The sequence below is a fragment of the Solanum dulcamara genome, chromosome 4 (genome assembly GCF_947179165.1).
Source record: "Solanum dulcamara chromosome 4, daSolDulc1.2, whole genome shotgun sequence".
In the NCBI taxonomy this organism is placed as follows: Eukaryota; Viridiplantae; Streptophyta; class Magnoliopsida; order Solanales; family Solanaceae; genus Solanum; species Solanum dulcamara.
The window spans coordinates 81,093,324-81,117,427 of record NC_077240.1 but is presented as its reverse complement, the minus strand read 5'-3'; the positions used below and the strand labels follow the sequence as shown (position 1 = coordinate 81,117,427).

Below are 24,104 nucleotides of genomic sequence, written 5' to 3'. Positions count from 1 at the left end.
ACTTCACCATAACTTACGCTTTTGTAAATCAATGGTCTCAACGTACGTCACAAGTCGCAATCATAATCATGTGAAATTTCGTACCATTCATTATAATTTTATTTTGGCGAAACTCATCGGTGATCCCCTAAAGTTGGCACCAACTTTCACTTAGACACCTAAATTAGGAGATGTTCATTTTAGACACCTTATGTAAGGATCGAATGTGTCATTTTGACACTTTTTGACAATTGGCACCTCGCATGATTTCCACCTATCTGAGGCGCGTAGAAGCTGTTTTTTCTTAATTTTTTTTTTGTTCTTCTTCTTCTTTATAGCTTCAATTTCTAGACAATCTAGAGAGACTAAAATGGAGTAGCTAGCTATTGGCAGTGAAGTTTTAGAGGGAATTAATTAATTAAGAAAAAGTGAAAAAGGAAAACGTGTTAATGCAAAAGGGAAAGGCGAAATCTTAGAAAGGGTGTGTATGTGTTTTCACTTGTAAGCAAACAAACAGTGTTTCCATGGAAGGAAGGAGAAAACAGGAAAAAAGAAAAAAAGAAAAACAAAGATGACGAACACGAAAGCATCTAGAAACTATGAGAGCTCTGAGAAGGACACCTGCTCTAATGTTGTTTCTTTTTTCTGCTTTTCGGTTTCCTCTCATAGATTTGTATTAATTTTGCCGGTAAAAATAGAGGTTCGTCGGATTTTTTGACCCAATTTGATTTATATTTTTGTTTGTCATTATAGCTCCATTATTTCCTCTTTAGATGATATGAATAGCGTTGGATAGGTGTTGGAGGAGAAAAAGATCTGGTGGGGTGGGGAGGGGTTGAGGTTGGGATGGGTGGGGTTGGAGAAGATGACGGCGGGGTGGGTGAGGGTTAATAGTTGTTAATTTTTATTTTTTAAAAAATTATTATTTGGATTTTAAAATGCCACGTGTCATCAAATTATTGGTCATTTTTTCCTATTCAAAAGTCATTATTTGATAATTATTTTTGATATATATATATTTATATTTATATATATATATATATATATATATATATATATGCCACGTGTCTTTATTTAATTCGCTGCTTTTGACACGTCATACGAGTGCATTACACACACTTAATATATTTTGGTGATTGTCAAAAAAGTGTCAAAATAACACATTCGACCCTTACATAAGGTGTCTAAAATGAACATCTCCTGATTTAGGTGTCTAAGTGAAAGTTGATGCCAACTATAAGGAGCCACCAATGGGTTTCGCCTTTTATTTTTAATTAATAGAAATAAGTCGTTTCAAATAATGGTATAAGTTTGCTCCTAGAATATATGTAGCCACTCAAAAAATAAATCAGTGAGAAGATATTTTGGCATTGCAATAGTTACTTTTAATAATAATAATTATGCACAATATTAAATTAATAAAAAAAAATAAACAAAACTTTGCTGATATTGACGGTAGTATATTTTAAATAATTAGTGTTTGACGGAGCTTTTTAAAAGTTCTTTTTTAGTGAAAAATTATTTTATTAGCTTATGAAAAGCAACTTCTGCTACTCTAGAGAAATATTTATTTTCTGCCAAAAGCTTCATCAAATACCTCATTTTTTAAAATTCAACTGTTTACTGTGCATATTTTTCTATCCTCAATTTCAATTTTATATACCAAATAAACTGATTTTTTTTTGAAATTTATGATCAAAACATCTATTTAAATTTTGATATATAGGCTTTACTTCTATGAAGCATATGTCTTAAATTTTCGAGTTTGTAAATCCTGGTCTATAATCACTTATATAATAATATGACAAAATCAAAGAGAAAGATAAAATAATAGACTCATAAACATAATAATGTGATATTTAAAAAAATAAAAAATAATTTTTGAAAATCAAATTGTTATTATAAATATATATTTAACTTGAAAAAAAATTATGATTGAAAAAAAATTATTTTGAAAAAAACTAATGGAAATCATTTTTTCTAACTTGAAATTCATCTTTTAAGAAAAATCAAAAATCAGTCAAATGTATAACCAAATTATATTTTATTTTAAATTGAAAAAAATATTTGTACAAAAGGACGGGAAAAAAATGATAGGATACAATTTTTCAAAAATCAATCAATCAATTTTTTAAAGAGATATAGAGGGAGAAAACGGTCCCTTTGGGGATACCCATTAAAAAAACGAGGAAGAAAATGGCTTGTAAATGTATTTCCACCACATTTATTGATCAATTGGTCACTATTAATGATAGAGTGTCTATATTTGAATTCGAATGGATAATTTTCTTTTTAAAATATTAAATTTTGAAGGAAAAAAATAAAAAGAAAAAAGAAGAAATAATAAAAATAATATATATATATATATATTGGTAACAAACATTTTTATTAATCACCAATAGAAAACGATTACAAGCACCATAGCAGACTAACACAGCCAGCTATCCAAATGTATCATAACAATATCAATGTCTAATCTAGCTTGAAACTACAAATGAGAGATCTAATTCTGTTAGGAGATCTAACACAACAAACAAATGCAATATCCCTAGCTATGACTTCAGGCTCTCGTCTCTTGTTTTCAAAAATTCTCATGTTGCGTTCTATCCACAAGCAGTGCACAAACTCAGTGTATACCATCTTGAATATTTGAGCAGCTCTCATCTTTCCTTTTGCATTCATTAGTACCTCTGTAAGATGTTAGTCCCATGTTATGGAGTATATTGGCTTGGCTTGAATCGATTGTTGTAGTATTCTTCATAGTTTTCTTCCATACACACATGATACAAATATATGGTCTCTAGACTCAGTAAGGTCATTTCATAATGAGCATGTAGGAGATACTGCTTTTCCCCACTATATAAGCCTATCTGTAGTTAATAACTTGTTCTGCAGTTGTAATCATAGTGTAATTCTAGCTCTTGGTCTGGCTGCAATTTTGTACCTCAAGTTCTTCCATATAATTCTAGGTTCTAGGCTTAGCATGTGCATGTATAGTTGTCTAGTCAGGCTATGTCCACAAGATTCATCAGGCTAGAATTGAATAAGAGATTTCTTGGCTTCAATTATCTTCATTATCATCCAGCATGCTTGCATAGGAATCCTCATTGTCTCAAGTTGTTGTCCTTTTATGTAGTAACTATGAACCCATCTAATCCACAATCCGTCTTTCTTCTTTGTCAGTGCCCAATAAGTTTTAGTTATAGTTGCTTTGTTTCATATGCTTATATTTCTCAAGTTAAGTCCTCCAAAGCAAAGAGGTGAACACACTCTAGACCATGCAACCAAAGCCTTCTTAGTGATGGTATTGTTTGCAGACCATAGATAGTATCTGCAGTAGCTATTAATTAGTTTGATAACCTTATCAGGGAGAACAAATAGCTGAGCCCAATAGGCCTGAATACCAAATAATACTGATTGAACTAATTGTGCTCTGCCAGCATATGATAGTTTCTTAGAGGTCCAGCAAAAAATCTTAGTTATCATCTTTTTGATCAGTGGCTTCCATTGCAATAAAGAGATTTCTTTGTGGACAAAGGGACTCCAAGATATTTGAAAGGGAGTTCACCACATGTGAAGTTGGTAATTTGTAGAATCCTAGTCTGCTCCTGTGGTGATACACCTCCAAAATAGATATAACTTTTTCCATATTAGCTTATAATTCAAAAGCACTTGAAAAGGTTTGGAAGCATTCCATCATAACCTGTACAGAAGGATAATCTCACTGTGAGAATAATAGTAAATCATCTGCAAAACAAAGATGAGTAATTTGCAGTTTAACATATCTGGGATGGTACTTGAACTGCTGCTCTTTATCAAGTGTGGTAAGACATCTACTCAGGTACTCCATGGCAATTGCAAATAAAAAGGAAGACATTGGGTCCTCTTGACTTAGTCCTTTTGCTCCAGGAAATGGTTTTGTTGGTTCTCCATTTACTAGAATGGAATAGTTTACAGTTTTTACACATTCCATAACTCAAGTAATGAACTTGCCAGGAAAATTTAGTTCTTTCATCACTTGCTCCAAGTAGATCCACTCTATAGTATCATGAGCCTTTTGTAAATCTATTTTGATCATGCACCTTGGTCAAACATTTTTTCTGTAATATGATTTTACTAACTCATGAGCCATGATAATATTATCTCATATTCTTCTTTCAGGTACAAAATCAACCTGTGTGAGATTGATTATTATGGGGATAATCTTTTGCAATCTATTAGCCAAAATTTTTCCAATAATCTTATACAATACTGTGCGGCAACCTATTGGCCTATACTCTTTTATATTCATTGGATTGGTCACCTTAAGTACAAGATTGACTGCAGTGCAATTGATACTTTGATATATCTTACCAGTTGTAAAGAAGTATTAAATAATTGCTATGATATCCTCCTTTATAATATGCCATGCCTTCTTAAAAAAATATACATTATAACCATCTATACTAGGAGCTTTATCATCTCCAATAGCCTTCAAGTTGCTGATGATTTCTGATTCTGTCACTGTGGCACACAACACCAGTTGTTGTTACTGAGAAAGTATTGTCCTTGCATTCATTACTAGCTTATTCACTGCTCTGAGATTTCTTGTGGCTTATCCCATTATACCCTAATAGAATTATATCACTTCCTGCTTAATATCTTCCTGATCAAATAGTTTGGATCCAATTAGTGATGTCAGCTCATTCATTTATTTTCTATGGGCCCTCTCCTTTAAGACAGATGAAAAATAACTTGAATTAGCATTACCAAGTTTGATCCATTTAGCCCTGGACTTTTGTTTGATTGTACTCTCCTCAATACCTGACCACTTTTTAAGATATTCTAGCATGCTCCTCTCTTGAATCTTGTAGGTTATCAGTATATTGCATCAGTAATTGTTTCTGAATATTAACTAACTTATCTCTTGCTTGGCTATCTCTTTGAGTTACTGCTTTAAATTCAGTTTGGTTGAGCATCTTAAATAGTGGTTTAAGATTCTTCAAATGTATCCATATATTCTTCATGTGCCCTTTTGCTTTTCTTTGTTGCCATTCCTGCTCTACCATTGAAAGAAAAGAGGGATGATCAGTCCACACATTGAAAAATCTAAAAGAATATTTGATACAAGATTGTGTAGTAGTCATCTTAAGTAACATAGGAGCATGATCAAATAAGTTGGGCACATCATAATTTATTGCTATGTGATCCCATTTCATCATCCATTCAAAGTTTCCTAGTGCCCTGTCAATTCTACTGCAAATTCTTTCTGAGCCTTTTTACTTGTTTGACCAAGTATAATATTCACCTTTCTAGTGCAGTTCACTAAGATTCAGGTCATGTAAACATTCTGAAAAATCAACAAGTTCAGTGGGTTGGACTGAATTACCATATAACCTGTCTTATGGCTATAGTATTGTATTGAAGTCACCACTAATTAGCCATGGATCTACCATTCCACCAACTAAGTCTCTAAGATTGCTCCATAGTTTTTTCCTCTGTTCTACAGTATTGTAACCATATACCACAGTGAGGTAATATTTGAAGTCAGTTCCAATATCCTCAATGAGACAATGTATCAGTTGATCTTCTTCTCTAATCTTTGTAGCTTGTTACTTATTGGTGTCCCATATGATCCATATTCTCCCATTACTAGCATGCTGATAGTTGTGTATAAGTCCCCACTTTAAAGCAATGTTGTTGCTAATCCCTATTGCATTGTGACTTTTAACTCTAGTCTCTACTAAACCAGCTAGAGAAATGTGCTTATTCTTTAGTAGCTGTTGAATCTCTTTCTCCTTATATATCTTACTTGCACTTCTGACATTCCAAAATAACCAAGTCATCAATGATTTGTAGATTGACCTCATTTATCAGGAGGGCAGGTGTTCTCTTCATAACATGACATACTCAATGGACTAAACTCATTCTTAACAAATGTTGGTTAAAATATTAGAAAATCTGCTAGAGTTATGTTAGGGCTAGGCTGCCAAGGTGTGATTATTCTTGAAGGACCAGCCTCATGTGAAGTTTGTCTTGGTTCATTCTTGTCTATTATAATCTCCTCAGTTGGTTTTTCTATCACTTTTGATATCCATTTCTGCACTACCTTTTTTCCTTCTTTTAGCTTGTTCATATTTAGGTCTGTTCTATGCTTGTCCAGCTAAGTATTTGTCACGATCCAACCCTGTTGGCCGTGATTGGGATCCGACCTGGACCCCCGTATACATACCTGTGAACTGTAGTCAAATTGAACTATGAGCAAAGTGATATTACTCATAAAAATCCCAATGAGTTAAAACTTTTTCATGTACGTGTAGCCTCTTTCATTCATATCGTATCATGAAAGAGAATGCAAGTCGACAAGGCTTTCATAACGTAAAAACATTTACAATGTGTCGTATAGGCCCAGCCGAAATAAACTCATGAACAACCCACACATATATGTCTACAGACCTCTAAGAATAGTACGGTAACTATGGCGGGACAGGGCCCCCGCCGTACCCCTGAATGAACAAATACATATATACATCGGAGGACCAATACAAAAACTAGGCTCCGGAATAGCAGAGCACCTCCAATCATAGGTGAGCGGATATCCTGAGCTAGAGGATCTCTGAAATGAACGTATGTACCTGCGGGCATGAAATGCAGCCCCCCCCCTCCGAAGAAAGGGGGGTCAGTACGATACATGTACTGAGTATATAAGCATACATAACAGGGATAACAACTGAAACAGAGATGCAGGAAATCAAGTATAGCATTTAATAGGGTACTGTACCTGCACCTCATAAAATCATTTCCTGTATACCAGTATCCCGTACTGTATCTGGCCCGCTCGGGGACTCAGTATTACAAATACATCATCTATCACTATAGGCATATGCACATTATTAGCACTATGGAACGTACAGCCCGATCCATATATATATCAAGCACATACCGAGGAACGACGGCCCAATCCACATATCGTGTAATAATGATAATAATGCCGAGGAACGACGGCCCAATTCATATGTCACATGATAATGTCGAGGTATGATGTCCCAATCCATATATTACATGATGATACTGAGGTACGACGGTCCGATTCGTATAATGCATAATAATGCCGAGGTACGATGGTCCAATCCGTATAATGCATAATAATGCCGAGGTACGATGGCCCGATCCGTATAATGCATAACAATGCCGAGGTACGACGGCCCGATCCGTATATAATGTAATATGCATATACGTACATGTAGGACTCAGTAGCATATCAACTATCCCTCAACCATTATCGTAAAGTATGCCCAAGAACCCCAGGTTTAGGAGCTTACACATCCAATTACTATTCAGCCTATAGAAGGCTCAAGGGTCGTAGTTCAACTACTTTAAGACCCTTATCATTCAAGAGTGAGTACAAGTCATGAGTAACATCCAGATCCTGTATATGGAACTATCTCTAACTCATATCATACATCGTTTCACTTACATTAAGCCATTTCAAGTAAAGCAAGAGATAGGATTCACGTGTATTACTTTTTATCACGTAAAAGGCTTACAAGATCATAACTTAACCATCGCGGGAGTTCTAACATCAAGAAGTGAATAAGACTAATGAATCATGCTCGGGATTCTAAGAATGGGACTATCTCCACATTATATATACCAACCACTTATGGCTAAGACATGCCAAAATAAAAGAAGATAAGCTTTACATACTTATGCCAAAAACATGCCAAAAGAAAGCTTCACATACCTCGTATGAACTTCTCTTCATCACGTTCACGTCGTCGCCCTACGAACCTATTTAACATGAAAAAAATGCGAGTATCAACAACCTTAACTTTTCAGTGCCCTCGGTTGCACCTTAGCATTCATGGAACCTATTTCCTTATTTGTCTCCTCGACTATTTCTTTAATTAGTTAAGGCGTTAACGAAAATTGGGCAGCACCTCCCCTATAAAGTGCCCTATCCAAATTTCTAATTACATCCCTAATCACTACAGCCAACCAACAACAACACCCTGCAGCATATAAATATAAAACATGGCGACATCCCGCAACACATGCTCCAAACAACTTGCTGAAAATTACGACACCAAAATAGGGTTTCTAGTCTTTATTTCGCAAAGCCTTTATTTATACGAAACGAGGGGTCGTGTGGCTGTTACCAACAACACCCACACCCCTTTTAGAACCCATTTAGTCCCTGCAACAAACCCCCACACACCTGCAGCAGTACACCACAAGCACAACACTTTACTTCGACGATAATTCAATTATAGCGATTCCAATTTAGTTTATTTTGAATGTCAAGCATCTCTATGATGTTTTCACATTTCCAGCTACTTAAACAACATATAATACACTTAATAGCAACAAAATAACCTCCAAATTTAAATTAAAGACCTTACCTTACCCGAAATTGGCCAAAACTTGCCAACACTATCAAAACGTGAATTCTGGACAGCCTACGGTCTTGTATTGCTTAGTTTCGAAGGGGTAATTGAGGTAAAAAGGATTTGTGGCCTCAATGAAAGTTATAGACATGTGTCTCAGGGTAGCATACAATTTTGAATCACCCCTAGAACAATTTTGTACAAAACGATATGCCCAAAATACCAACAACAGTCCGTGTAGGATTTCCCAAACCAAAATCTGGGCAGAACCTCCCCCATACTTCATCACCCTTTTTCGAGCAGATAAAAGCCAAAATGGATTTTATAGGCTAAATGAAAGTTATAGACCTATCAAATAGATTTCCAAAATATCTTGAATCACATGAAATGAAGCCTTATACAAGGAGTAATAATCGTATTACTAACGGTAGTTTAATTCAAAAACGGGTCTGTTCCCTAGCATTTTCTCTCTTTCTTTCTCTCACGTTTTCTCTCTTGTTCTTGGATAAAATTTGGATGAGAATCATATTATGAGCCATATAACATACATATATACACCTCCATGTTGTTGAGGAACGCCGTAAATAATTAATTCACGGAGAAAAAATTAGAAACTTACCTTAGTTTCTCTTAAACCATGGCTGCTCTCTTTTCTCTCTATGTTTGCTGAAATTTTGAATGAAGAATGAGTTAATAGTCATCATAAGACATATATATGTACCTCTTTAGAGGGTGCCACGTGGCATCCTCCTAGGTGTGACACGTGGCAGCCTCCTAGGGTGCCACCTCAACCCATACGGCCAATCACATGCTGCCATGTGGCAGTGGGGTCCACTCCAAGCTGCTGCATCACCTACTCAAGCCTAAGTAGGTGCATCACCTGCTTGTCCAAGTAGGTGCATCACCTACTTTCTTCGAGTAGGCGCGTCGTTTCCTTATTTCCCTTCCGTAGGTCCATAATCTCGTCTTACTTCAAGAGCCTATGCATTCCTTGCTACTTAAGCTCGACGTATACTCAAGTAGCTTAATTACGTAGGACATCCAAGTTGGTATATTACGCAAGTAGATCGAGTCCTACGACTCATTACTTGGCCTCCAACTCCTTCTGAATTCTTATAACCCTATTTCCAATCTTTCCTATTATGGGGTATCTCATTCTCCTTCCCTTAGAGTTATTTGATAGCGTGGTAGACAATCTATGTCACGTGGCAACTTTTAAAAATCTTAAGAAAGCGTTCTGAAGTACCAAAGTACGGGGCATAACAACATTCATGTCCAACTACTTGACACTTCTGACAAAATACAAGTTTCCAATCATAATGTACCTATTGTGTTGATATCTTACCATTTGGATCCACAACAGTAATTATTATCGAAAGTGTTAAATTATTGCCAAGAGGGACACTTTCAGTAATAGTAATCTCATCAGGTAATTACTTTGTTACATCCACTTCAATTAACATTCTAGCAAATGATACTCTCATTTGCTTTGTTGTGCACTCATCTGCAAACATCGGAATGCCAATGTCACTAGCTATTTTGCTTAGTGAATCACAACCCCAACAATTCATAGAGAGATTAGGAAACTTCAACATATAGGAATTTTTGTGGGAAAATCCAGATTGAAATCAAAATCTTTAGTCCAGTTCTTTAAAATTAATAGTTTGCCATTAATCGAATATGACCCAAAGTAAATGATATTCTGCTTATATCCTCCGCTGCCTTTGCTTCTGGATTCAATCTTGCCTCAATAGCACTTCCGAATGAGATAATATTCTCTTTTCTTGGTCGTCCTTTTCCTCTTCCTCGCCCTCTTGTCATGGTGACACTACCGACGTAGGTTTAGCTAACCTGCGCCGTCAGGAACGAGAGAGAGAGAGAGTTTCAACTATCTTGATTTCCTTAAATGTCATATAGATTAAAGTTGTGTATCAATCGATTCAGTTCGATTCGGTTCGGTTTTGAAGTTTATTGATTTGTAAACATGCTAAACTGTTATAGAACCATTAAGATATTGACTTATCGGTTATCGATTATTGATTGTTATCGCTTTAACAATTAAGATTTGACACAAAAATCATTGAAAATCACTTAGAAACAAGGTGACAAACCAAATGAACCATGCACATAAGTTGAGAGATTGCATCTTGGGCAAAAAAAACACGGACACATTATAATACTAGTTTTTTAATTTTAGAAAATGTTGGCTTTCAAATATTATATCACCCCCTTTTTTGCGCCTCTAGATCCCATTCAAATGAAAAAAAATAATCAATTCTTCTTCTACTCAATTATATAATGGATTTAGATCGGATCTAAATGGATGAAGAATTATCGGGTTTGGATGCGTAAAAAATGGAATAGATAATTTCTTTGAAACCATGTGACATTTATGAAATTTAAAAATCAATTTAAGTAAATGAAAAAGGGTAAATCTACACCATTCGTTAGACAACGAAGATATATATGCACCATTTGTTAGACAATAACAGTATATATGCACCACTTTTTTGTCGAGGATATATCTTCTCTAAATCACAAAAGAGAGAGACATATTTATACCTTTGCCCAAAAATAAATATAACTTTTTTATAAGAGTATAAAGACAAATATAACCATTTTTCGTATATAAATAAATATAATCATAATTCTTTTTTTAAAAAATAGTAACATATTTATTATCAGGGGTGTGTATAGGTCGGTTCGATTCAGTTTGTCAATTTTTAATTTTTAAATACGCTAAACTGATAACCAAACCAGTAAGATATCTGTTATCGATTTTCGGTTTATCAATTTTTGATATTTAACGATTCAATTTTTTGTTTAACCAAGAAGAAAATGCTTTTAAAACAAATATACGACTTCTCCAACAATTTTCGAAAATTTTGAACATTACTAAAAAAAAGGAAAAAGAGTTTCATAAGAAAAATATTCAAATGTTCATCAAATTTAACCCCAATTAGAATGAAATAATCTCCTAATTATTTATCAGTGAAGTCAATTTTTTTGAGTTTTTTTTTTGAGAAAGTGAGTACGGTGAAGAGGAGAAATCAGAAAAGCGAGAAGAAGAAAAGTAAAAAAGAGAGAAATCAAACTCACAATTCACATTCCTAGCCGTCGCCTAATCCTTGCCGTCGTCGTTGCAAGTTGCAAACCGTAGCCATCACCGTTCTTAGTTCTTTAGGTTTTGAGTTTTGACATTGTGAACCTAAAGAGACAAAGAGTAAAGGGTATAAATACAATGTGAACTGTGGAATAATGTGAAGTGAGAATTGTGTAGACCGATAGTATGATATAGTGATTATATATTTATATTAATATTTTTTATTTAATATTTGTGTATGATTAAATATTAAAATAATAAATTATTATAATCTTAATGTGTTATCGATTTATCTAATAATCAATATTAAAAAATCAATATCAAACTGATAATTCAATAATTTTTTTATAAAATTATTAAATAACTATTAATTCAATATCAATAAATCAATAATATTTTTTTGATTCGATTTGTAGGTCGATTCGGTTTTTCACACCCCTATTTATTATACTACCAAAAATAAATTTTTTTAAAAAGTTATAAAAGAAAACAACAAAAACCTAAGCCGCCAAAGCTGAAACCACGTCTCTTCCCTCCCTTCTCCTCCTCTCTGTTGGCTCTCAGAGCTTCAAGAATCTGTCATTTAACTACCCTTTTCTCTTTTCCCAATTGGGTATTAGAAACCATCCACAGAATTTCAAGAAATACTACAAATTACCCAGAAAAGATTTGGTTTCAGACGGCAATTTTGAACCTGAAAAATCCGATTTTTATTAGGTAAGCCAAATGGGTTTTTGATTTGGGTTTTGAACCATGAAAAATTAATGATATTTATAAGCAATGTAGAACTTATTCTGTATTTTATGTGATTTTATTTGATTTTGCATGCTCATTTTCAGCTATAATGGGATTTGGGGTTCTTTGAAAGCTTTTGGGATCCTAATATGTGTTATATTCATCTAATAGAATTTGGGGTTCTTTGAATAATGTTATAGAACAATGTGTGAATGAAGGTTTTATGATCTTTTGGGAACAGTGCTGTTGATGTTGCTTTGGTTTAGGGAGAACATTTATATGTTTTGTCTCACATCTTTCAGTTCTATATCAATTTCAAAGATTTCGAGATTCCGGTATTCATTAAATTATTGATCTTTTTTATAAAATTTTAAACTTTGACAGATAAAATTCTTATTTTTCCTAGTGTGGATTCGATATCAAATTCTGTAAAATATAATGAATGACATGTTACGACAGGTTAAGATCGTCTAATGTATAAGTCAAATTAACATCTTATTCACCGTGTACTGTCAAATACGGTTGTTTAATGTTAAGTGGGAGGTCGGAGTATTGTTTCTATATATGGGAGGTCTAGTGTATTGTTTTTCTTATGCTTGTGTTTGAAGTAGGCTCATTTTTTTGCTGGATTTTGCAGGATTGCATGATCTTTGGAGTATCTTTTCAGCAGAGGGAGCTGATTAGCTAAGTTAATTGGCTCTCTCCGCTTTTTGCAAAACCCGAGTCACTTCATTCGTCGAAAGAACCTTATTCATTTATATCCTCTTTTTTGGAGGTTCCTGAGCTGATTTATTATGGGAACCTTGTCACATTTTTGTGGGGTTAAAACTCCTTACCCTTCTCTAATCAAAAGAAGCGTGCATTTCCCACAGCTTGATTTTGTGGCTACTGTTCCCTTTGCTTCTGCACCAAGTAAATCTGTGAAGGCTTCTTGTTGTGAAAGAGTCCAGAGACTGATATGTAGAGCACAAGCAGCTGATGTAGTTAATCCTAGAGAGACCAAGAATGAATCTTTTGATGAGGTTCCCGGTGAATTAACCTGCGTTATGAAGTTTGGTGGTTCATCAGTAGCCTCAGCCGAAAGAATGAGAGAAGTAGCTGATCTTATTCTTAGCTTTCCAGAAGAGAGACCTGTTGTTGTTCTCTCTGCAATGGGAAAGACAACAAACAACCTTTTGCTGGTACTGTTTCAAAACCTCTTTAAAGGATCTTTCAACCTTTACAATGCGTCTTATTTATATGCATATACATTTCAGGCTGGTGAAAAGGCTCAGAGTTGCGGTGTTTCCAATGTTTCTGATCTGCAAGAGTTGGCTTTTGTAAAGGAGCTCCATCTTAGGTGAAGATGAGAATCTCTATTACGAATGTTATTTTGTTTCCAAGAACATTATTCATCAATTTGATCTATTCTAATTCCTCCATTTTATGTCCCTCACAGGACAATAGACGAACTTGGAGTAGAGAGTTCTACCATTTCAAGTGAGTGATTAGTTGGAGCTCCATTGTCATGTTTGTTTTCTTCTTCAGAAAAAAGTAAACTTGATTTCCCAAAGTTCTTGCATTATGTTGCCCTTGTAAATGTTAGGTGACGTGGAGTGTGAGCATTCATATGCTGATCCCAACTTACTTGGGATTGAGGTGTAGTTGTTTGTAAATGTTAGAATGCTAAATTCTCCTGAACGTTATTGTTTAAGCCTCCATTGCCTTCATCATTGAAAGAACTCTAAAATTACCCTCCTGATGCTACAATGCTATATTGAGTAAAAGTGTATCTAAATGTATGAGTGTCGTGCATCATAGAAATTGTGTAAGGTCTGTATAGTGTTTCTAATCTTTTGTGGAATAAATTAAAATCCAACTGTTGTATGCCCTGCAGTTCAGAATTGTAATGGTGTAACCTTTCTAGAGAAATAAATACTACTATTGATGAATGAATACTTTTAGCAGCATAGTTAATGACCTTTTAATGTTTTATGAGTACTTTATTGTTTGCATCCATTGGTTCTGTGATACCAAATTAACTTAGATGTAATTCTCAAATATATCTTTTTGATTGTGCCATATCTTATTGGAAAAAATTGCAGAGCATCTACTCGAACTGGAACAACTTTTGAATGGAATTGCTTTGATGAAAGAGTTGACTCCACGAGCAAGGGACTACTTGGTGTCCTTTGGAGAGTGTATGTCCACAAGAATATTTACGGCATATCTGAATAAACTTGGTGTCAACGCCCGCCAAGTATGTATATTTTTCAACTACGCCATTTTTAGATTTCCCAAACTTCTAATATGCAATAGACTCAGTATAACTATTTTCTTGGAGTTCATTAAAATACTGTGTTCTCTGGCTCATAATATCCATGGATTATTTTGCCAAAGTAATTCATTTGAAAACAAAGCAAGGAAAGCTTGAAGTGGTTACTTGAAACATTAGAGAGCTGGAGAAATTCTCCAGGCGATTCCAGCCTTATGTAGTGATTATTATTTTGCTCTCTTAATCTGGTAACTACATACATTTAACTTCATGCATCTTATTTGGTCTTTTAAGAACGTTGACCACTTATCACATGCGTGTCCATGCGATAACTGGTCAAGGTTTTGAAAACACTATCATGCTGGTCCTGCCTTTACAGTACTGCTGGGTGCTGGCTGCGTTGTTCCTTGTTTAGATCTTATTTTCTTGTTGGCATCTCTTGTATTAAAATACCGATTATTTTCTTTTGGGTTTCCTCTGCAGTATGATGCATTTGAGATGGGTATTATAACTACTGATGATTTCACTAATGCGGATATATTGGAAGCAACTTATCCTGCTGTTGCAAAGAGATTAACTGGTGATTGGATGAGTAATCCTGCAATCCCTATTGTCACTGGGTTTCTGGGGAAGGTGTTTTTTTAAAAAACTTCTTCATGCATTTTTTTGTCTGCTTTTCCCTAGAGTTTGCAGTTCCTGAATGACAATGTTGTGTGTATCCAATTGAAGGGTTGGAGGACTTGTGCTGTGACTACACTAGGTAGGGGTGGTAGTGACTTGACTGCTACAACAATTGGTAAAGCATTGGGATTACGTGAAATTCAGGTTACTACTTGGTCATTGAATCTTTCATATACTATTTTTATTAATTGCTGTCAATGTGATAGAATAAGAGGAGCCTTGGCGTAACTGGTAAAGTTGTCTCCATGTGGCCAGGAGGTCACGGGTTCGAGCTTTGGAATCAGTCTCTTGCAGAAATGCAAGTTAAGGCGGCATACAATAGACCCTTGTGGTCTGGCCTTCTCCCTGACCCCGCACATAGCGGGAGCTTAGTGCACCGGGCTGCTGTCTGTGTGATAGTATTCGTCTTTAATTTGCACTCATCCTTGTATAAGCACAAGAGGTGCAACGTGCAATCAAGCAAGTGTGATATTGCTGCCTAGAATCTGAATCTGTGTCATATTACTGATAGGTCTGGAAGGATGTTGATGGTGTTTTGACATGTGATCCCAACATATATCCACGTGCTGAGACTGTGCCATATCTAACTTTTGACGAGGCAGCTGAACTTGCATACTTTGGCGCACAGGTATCGTTAGCTTTTTCAGAAATTAGTTGATCCTGGATATGCCACTTGTAGCTTATGTTAGTGATTTAGTTTCTTAATTGCCCAGACCAACAGAATAGTACTATTTACTACTTCGGATAAGTTAGTCAAGAAGTTTTTTAGAGACTCTTTTTTGGAGGTGAATCTATGGAAAGTCGATACATTTTGGACAACCGAAAATGGAGATTTGATGACACGGAATTGGCAGTGTTAAGTGTTTATTTAGGAATGTTATGCTGCTACCCTTATACTTTTGCCTTCTGAAATGTTTCTACAGGTCCTTCATCCACAGTCCATGAGGCCTGCTAGAGAGGGTGATATTCCTGTTAGGGTTAAGAACTCATATAATCCTAAAGCTCCTGGTACTCTCATCGTTAAAACAAGAGATATGAGTAAGGTTAGAGCTTCTTCTTTTTCACTAAATCATTTATCTGCAGAAATAATGAAAAAATAACTCGATATTGTCCTTCCGTGCTTTGCAGGCGGTACTTACAAGTATTGTTCTTAAACGAAACGTAACCATGTTGGATATCGCGAGTACCCGTATGCTTGGTCAATTTGGCTTTCTTGCAAAGGTAGTAGTTGCCAAATAACCTTTTACTTCCTCCGTTTCAATTTGTTTGTCTTACTTTCCTTTTTTGTCTAATTAAAAAAGAATGCCTCTTTCCTTTTTTGAGTTCTCTTTAATTTCAACTTTACACGTGACATGTTTAAGATCACAAGATTAAAGGACATTTTAGTACATTCTACATATCTTTAGTTTAAGATCACAAGAGTTCTTTTACTTTCTTAAACTCCGGGCCAAGTCAAAACCGGGCAAACAAGTTGAAATGGACGGAGTAGTACTTTGCCCTGAAGTGAAGATCTGATGTAGTTCCTTTTCAGGTCTTCTCCATCTTTGAAGATTTAGGGATATCTGTTGATGTCGTTGCGACAAGTGAAGTTAGTATTTCCTTGACATTGGACCCATCAAAACTTTGGAGCAGAGAACTAATTCAACAGGCAAGCGTACGATTATCTTCTTAATTTCTTCACGACTTCAATAAATTTCAACTTTCCCATTCAATCTATTTACAACTGTTCCCTACCAGTTCTTGAATCGGCTCAACTCTCATATATGCTTATATGTTCCGTACTCCTAATTTCATTTGTCCATTTTAAGGTGCTTTTCAGTGGTGTATTGTAACATTTTTAATCACTGAATCGTGCAGGAGCTTGATAATGTTGTAGAAGAACTTGAGAAAATTGCAGTTGTGAAGCTACTTCAAAACAGATCAATCATCTCTCTGATTGGGAACGTCCAGAGGTCCTCGTTGATTTTGGAAAAGGTGCTTTGAGAGTGCTTATTACTGACCTTTTACTATCCTCGCAGACATTCATTTAGTGACCAACAGAATTTCCATTTGTTTATTATTCTAGAAACTTCAGTTCAATTTACTGCATGACCTAATATGCTATCTCAAGCTCACTCGACCTAGTTATACTGTAGTTCATTCCGACTCCTGAGTTGTGTCTCTGTGTGATTTATTAACCGGAGTTCCTAGCCACCCTACGCCCCACATGCTCAGTGTCTCATTCTATCAGTTGTACATTCTTCTACGTGTTCAGTGTTCGGAATGCTGTTACATGACACTAGCATGCAAGTTTATTTTGCATTGACATCAGTATCATCTTCTTACTGTGTCCGCTTTACTGACTCTAATTTTTGTTTTGTCCATACAACAGGCTTTCCACGTTATGCATACCAATGGGGTCAACGTCCAAATGATCTCTCAAGGTGCATCCAAGGTAATCTACCGTTTATTCCATTCATAGCTACTATACGTCAATCATGCCCACCGGAGGAAGTTTATTAGTGCTTTACCAATGACACTCGTAACTTTTCTGTCCGATCCACAGGTCAATATCTCATTGATAGTGAATGACAGTGAAGCGGAACAATGTGTAAGGGCTCTCCACAAATCCTTCTTTGAGAGCAATCTTTCTGAACTAGTCTGGGAAGGTCGATCCGGAAATGGCTATGCTACCACTCCCTTGTCCACATTGTCCAATTGATTTTCCTCCAGTTTCTCCTCCGTATGATTGTTCTTTCCAACAATTTTTTTCGAGGAAATTAACGAAATTTTAGTAGTATTTTTGGGGTGTGGGTGCAGTTTCGTCGTTGTAACATTTATCGCTTGTAGCAAGTAGTTACATTTTATGATCTAAGTTAGCTTTATTATATATTTAATGGAACAAATTTACTTTACTATGCAAGGAGAATGTACACTAGTTCTGCAAAATGTGCTACTCATTTTGTTGATCCAACTTTAATAATGTTATTATCTTTATAAGGTAATCCAATAATTAACCCCATTGCTATTATACTTTTAAGAATTTGTACAGTCATATATGTAAAGTATTTTGATCTCCTATAAGTTATAATAGTGACTAATTCATATTTAAGGTCAATCATTTCTTACTAACTCGGTATTTTACATATTTTTGTTTCTTCTTTTGATAAACTATTTTAGGCTTTGACATCTTTTCATTTATTATTTGTTACAATATCTGCATTCAGTGTACTCCCACAAATGAGTATGAAGGTAGGGGTAAGATGGTGTACACACTATCCTTTTCAAAGTTCAAACCCACATGTGAAATTACACTGGATATACTGTTATTGAAAAGACATGAAAGCATTGTGAAATGGGAGAATACTGGAAAACCAAGAAGAGAACGGTAAAATTAATATGTAAAGACTCACCAGCTTAACCAACAAAATTATTATAAATAACAAAAGTTTCACAGAAACAAGAGTTTTAAGCAAAATCTCTCTTCAAACTAGAAGGAACTCAACTAACGTAAATGAGTATTCCCAAGTCCCACCCGAGCAAAATGAAAATGCTGGAGGAATATGCGACTACCTTTCAGGTTCTATGTCTCTCATATTTGAGCCAAAATTAGAACCTTAGGGATGCTATATCGCAAATCTACAACAGCATTTCTGCAATCTGGACAGCATTAAGAGCGGCTCCCTTGCGTATTTGATCACCACAGACAAAGATGTCCAGCCTATATAAGAAGTCATTAGCTCTGGGGTCGCAGAAAGGAAGTAAAGCATTTAGAGATAATATTTGCCTATAAATCAAATTCTTACCCATAATCTCCATCTTGGGAAACATCACGTCGTACTCTCCCAACTGCAACATCGTCTTTATTGGAAACTTCAAGTGGGGTTGGGAATCTATTACTTGCACGGTCATCGACTACAACTATACCTGGTGCTTTTTTAAGAATATCTCTTGCAGTATTCTGCACAGTTAGAAAAAAAGCTTAAAACAGTTTACATTGGAGATTAAGGGAAAGTAAGAGAATGCTTACATACAGCACATCTCTTGATATTTTTTTTTATTTTTTTGAGAAAGACAGCATATTTAATTGAAACTTTAAGAAGCTTTTGCTAGAAGCTAAATGTGTTAATGGATTGTGGAAACTTAACAATGTCGGGGTTAAACTATGTAATACTGTAGCACACAAACATCTCCAATTGATCCACCAAAACTAATCAAAAAGGAGGAATAATCTCTCTTAATTTCATCCTTCTTTCTCATGGCTGACTACTAACTAGAAAATTGGCAGAATTAAATGACTGAACGATTTCTCGTGATTATGAAATGTTAACACAAGAATATAGTAAAGCTAAAATTTATGGTTATGTAAAGCAGCTTTAGCGATCCCATTGCATCATTCAATCATGAGGATTGAGCTCATCAAATGGATACTTCTAGCAAATAAGCTAACTTTCAATACATTTCACAATATCACCACGTGCCAAACTTTGCTATTTGTGGTAACTACAATACAAGGACTTCATATATCACTGTGGCAATGCACAAACAAAAATAAGATGTGCTGAATGGAACTGTTGGATATGATTATTTTTGAGAAAGAATCTTTTGTTTCTTTTTTCAAGGAAGAACTGTTCGATATGATTATGAAAGCAACAATTTTACTCTTTATGCCATTACTAATTGATAGTACATCTTTTTCTTTGCACTGCACTTCACGAACTTGGACCTTTTGGCTAATTGGACCTATGTTAAAACAACTTTAACGCATTCCAGAACAAAATGAACACAAGTTCAATATCTAACAGATACTGACGTTAGAAAGACAGTTTGTATAAAAAAACAAAGGAATCATTTGTCAGGACAGGAAGATAAATAACAAAGGATTTGCTGTAAGTTTAGCATAGGCTACCTCATCGAGGGGATTCTCAAATTGAAGATTCACGCTCTCAGCATGTGCACGCATAACAGGAACACGTATACATGTTGCAGTAACCTTGACATCCTTGTCACTCTGATAACAAGCAGGATGGGTGAGTTAGTAGTTAGCACAATGGATGGCCAATTATTTTATTGTTGTCTGTAGGATCAGGCACTACTCACGAGCATTGAGTACCAAGGTTTTAACAAGTATACTTACCCATATTTTTCTTGTTTCTTTGACCAGTTTCATTTCCTCTTCATTATATCCGTTGGGTTGAATAGGTGCATTATGTGAGAAAAGATTAAAAGCATACTGCATAATTTTGTAAAAGAAGCAATCAGATGACACTGCATCCATTTGTTATTGAAGAAACAAACTGAGTATTAAGAAGGTAAATCACAAGACGGGACCTGCTGGTTAAAGATATTGCAGGTTGGTTCTTTTCCCTCCAGGACCTAGTAGACAACATACAAGAAACAAACATCGAGAGAATTAATTAGTAGACCTGATATCACTACATATATTAAACCATGGAAAATAGAGGAAACATAGTAAAGACCTCACGAGTCTGCTGCACTAGCTCTTCCATTGCAGCAGCACCAGCACCACTAGCTGCCTGATATGTACTAACAACCATGCGTTTGACCTGGAAATATGCATATCTACACAGGATGAGTAAAAGTGAACTGACTTGGTTCTTAAACTAATAATTGGTTGATCTAAACTCTGAAGGTCTTCACAAGTCACAACTATCACGGAGCCGGCTGTGTAAGAGAAATATATGTCAAATAAAAGGGGAAAAATTTCAATGTTGAATAAGTGCACACTTAGCAAAAGATTTTCTCTCTCAAGTCTCATGTTACAGCAGAAAAGAACAAAAAGAAAAGTGTATTGTTGTGTGGTAAAACTCCTTCAAAGTATTCTCATCCAGTTCTATCTAACAGTTTAGTTATTTTGAAAACTATTACTCGCTAGATAATTCTTTCATGGGCGAGCAGAATATAACCATATTAAGTCTGCATTTCAGGCATTATAATGACTAATCAACTTAGTTATTATTTTGATTATCTTCACAGTTAACTGTTTTTTCATGTAAGAATTCTAATGCTTTATTTTGTGATTTCTTTCTTATCCAAATCACTCATTTGCACTGTTTGTCACGTGTTAAACTTTTTCTTTTCAGATTTCCATACTTGACTCTTTTCAACAAATGAAACATGAGTTGACAAGTTTGGATAAAATTAATGACATCAGACATCCATATAGAGGTTGCACTGTAACCTTTTAACAAAACAGAGATCCTTTGGGGCTTTGCAAAGGTGAGGCCAAGTTTTCGTTCAGGAAAATCAATACAAAAACATAACAGAATCAAGATATAGGTAAAATAAGTTATTATTGCAATCCTAAGTTCCTAACAATCATCCACTTCCAATATGCACTCCATAGAGGAAACAAATTCAATATTCTATTTTCAAAAATAGCCAGAGCCTAAACCTTGTGATCATCTGTATGCACACTGGTGCTACTATTCGATTTCTTTCTAAAGGTTTTTACTTTTTTGATACTAAAGGAAAGAAAATTGTATATCTCAGTTTGCAAAATATAGCCACAAATCCCAGATTATAATATAATTATGATGAATCCTGTAAATATAGTTGTAGATAGAGCAGGATGAATATATAGAACTTCATTTACCAACTCCAATTAATTTGGGGTAACAATTACCACAAGTTGTACATTGTTCACATTTTCTTTTATGATGGACCAGCTTGTGCGCATCTCGACTATTCTCCCAAGTACCTACTACCTCCCACCAATACATGCACCACGTAATTATACCCACCAAGGTTCACGTAGATGGAAGAAATCACTTAGTGTTTTTTTGTTTTGCTTTTCACCTCCGTTGGGATTTGAACCTAACATGTTAACATTCTCTTCCCACTTTATTGATCACTCACATTGCATGTTGTATCATACTCCAAAGGACATGAAAGATCTAATTCTCAAATTACCCTAAAGATCCTTATATTATCTACTGACACACAAATCTCTAAGCAAACTAAAAGGATATCAAAGATCAAATTTTCAAACTGTACTCCAAATAGACACTCTCTACGCCACTCCGCCAAACAAATCTCTAAGCAAACTAAAAGGATATCAAAGATCAAATTTTCAAACTGTACTCCAAATAGACACTCTCTACGCCACTCCGCCAAACAAATCTCTAAGCAAACTAAAAGGATATCAAAAGATCTAATTCAAAAACTGTACTCCAAATAGACATTCTTTACGCGCACATTACGCCAAACAAATCTCTAAACAAACTAAAAGCACATAAATGATCTAATTCTCAAATTAATTGTTCTCTCAACCAAAACTTCTTCAAATTTTATAATAAAAATCAAATCTTTAAACACACAAATGTTGTATAATATTTTAGACCGACAAGCTCATTGTTATTCAAACTACAACAACAACAACGACAAGCCCAATGTGATCCCAATTCCGATAGACCCTCAGCTCAAGAAAAAACAAACAGTTCAAAGCTGTTCTGAAAAAAATTCATTGTTATTCAAACTACATCACATAAATTGAATCATATAGATAAACTTTTAATCTCTTATATGTATTTAAAAAACACGAAAAATCTACCTCTCACCTTAGCATGCCGATGGAGAGGAGTAACAGCCATCAAGCAAATAATAGTAGAGCAATTCGGATTCGCAATAAGCGCTCCCTTCCCAGAACCAATCTTGACATGCGCCATTGCTTCAGGATTCACTTCCGGAATCACAAGAGGCACATTCTCATCCATTCGAAAAGCTGAGCTATTATCCACCACAATAGTTCCCTTTTGAGCAGCCAACGGTCCAAATTTCTTACTAATCGAACCACCAGCACTAAACAATGCAATATCTATCCCATCAAAACTGTCCTCCGTGAGTTCTTCAACAGTATAATCTCGGTCCTCAAATTTCATCGATTTACCAGCTGATCTTTTGCTTGCGAGGAGTTTAAGTGAACGGTAAGGGAAGTTACGGTCGGAGAGAACGGAGAGAAACTCTTGACCTACGGCGCCCGTAACGCCGACAACGGCGACGGATGGGCCGTTTTCCTTGAGAGACATACGGACGCGGAAGGAGGAGGAGGAGGTGGAAGATGAGATTGAGCGTGGTAGACGAATGCCGGATGCCGCGGCGGAGACGCCATTGAGGAAATGGTTGTGACGGAGAGAAAGCGCCGGAGAGTGCATTTTCCCGGTGAGAGACGGCGGAGAAGAATTGAAGAAAGGTCAGTTAAAGAAGAAGCAAGTAATGTAATTAGTTAGGTAGGGTTTTATTAGAGATAAAAGAATGGTTTAGAGTTGGGGAAACAACACTTGTAACTAAAAAAAAAAGTGAAATATTTATAGCATACATCTATTTTTATTCGTCAGCGGCTACGTGTTTTTTTCTCAAATCCCATCACATTATATTACAGTATCATTTATTTCAATTCTTCAATATTTTAATTTTTTTAAAAAAGTCATAATTTAAATATAATTTTTTAAAAATTTACAAAAAGAGAAAAAAAAATTCTACTAATTTAGAATTTAATAAAAAAAATCTTGAATTTATTAATTTTCTTTTAATTATTTCTTTATAAAGAGTTCAATCCTATATAATATCTATAGAGTATTAATATACCAATGGAGTATCACAAAAGATTAGTCTCAATCCTAAATATGATATCGCTATGGATCAATATATCGACGAAGTATTCACATAGAATTAATTCATAGTAGTGATGTTGATGTCATGCGCAAAATTAAAAAAGAGAAACTAAAGTAAGCGGATAAATTGTTTGGACCGTTAGTCCATTAAGCCTAAATAAATTGGATTGGATTCATATTTGATAAATAATTTCACAATTAAATTCATTTTGGGTAAGTTTTCCTTAAAATTGGGCCAATTAAATAAGTCAGGTAAGCAAAGGGTAATTTGGACTTTTGCTCTTATTTTTGCTCATTAAGACAAATAGCTTATTGAAAACCAAGCCTACCTCCGAATTTTGAAAATTTTTAAATTATTTTAACATTACTTAGTA

The 24,104-nt window shown here is 35.1% G+C and overlaps 2 protein-coding genes across 3 annotated transcripts; one reads left to right on the top strand and one right to left on the bottom strand.

Moving 5' to 3' along the window:
* The first annotated feature begins 11,935 nt into the window (after positions 1-11,935).
* On the top strand, positions 11,936-18,128 carry LOC129887895 (aspartokinase 2, chloroplastic-like). Of its 2 annotated transcripts, none has more exons than XM_055963131.1 (14): positions 11,936-12,165; positions 12,821-13,364; positions 13,440-13,522; positions 13,622-13,662; positions 14,268-14,422; positions 14,921-15,070; positions 15,167-15,262; positions 15,630-15,746; positions 16,042-16,161; positions 16,247-16,339; positions 16,650-16,766; positions 16,976-17,092; positions 17,490-17,552; positions 17,664-18,128. In XM_055963131.1, the coding sequence occupies exons 2-14, from the start codon at positions 12,978-12,980 to the stop codon at positions 17,817-17,819; spliced, it is 1,695 nt and encodes a 564-aa protein (XP_055819106.1). In that variant the 5' UTR covers positions 11,936-12,165; positions 12,821-12,977; the 3' UTR covers positions 17,820-18,128. The 2 variants fall into 2 exon arrangements, with proteins under 2 accessions (XP_055819106.1, XP_055819105.1); XM_055963130.1 differs by having other exon boundaries at positions 16,650-16,772.
* Positions 18,129-18,514: 386 nt separating this feature from the next.
* LOC129887894 (uncharacterized) lies at positions 18,515-23,389 on the bottom strand. The gene is made up of 7 exons (XM_055963129.1): positions 22,678-23,389; positions 20,578-20,664; positions 20,429-20,473; positions 20,235-20,330; positions 20,007-20,108; positions 18,904-19,058; positions 18,515-18,818 (listed from the first exon to the last, which is right to left on the bottom strand). The coding sequence occupies exons 1-7, from the start codon at positions 23,269-23,271 to the stop codon at positions 18,737-18,739; spliced, it is 1,161 nt and encodes a 386-aa protein (XP_055819104.1). The 5' UTR covers positions 23,272-23,389; the 3' UTR covers positions 18,515-18,736.
* Between the last annotated feature and the right edge of the window lie 715 nt (positions 23,390-24,104).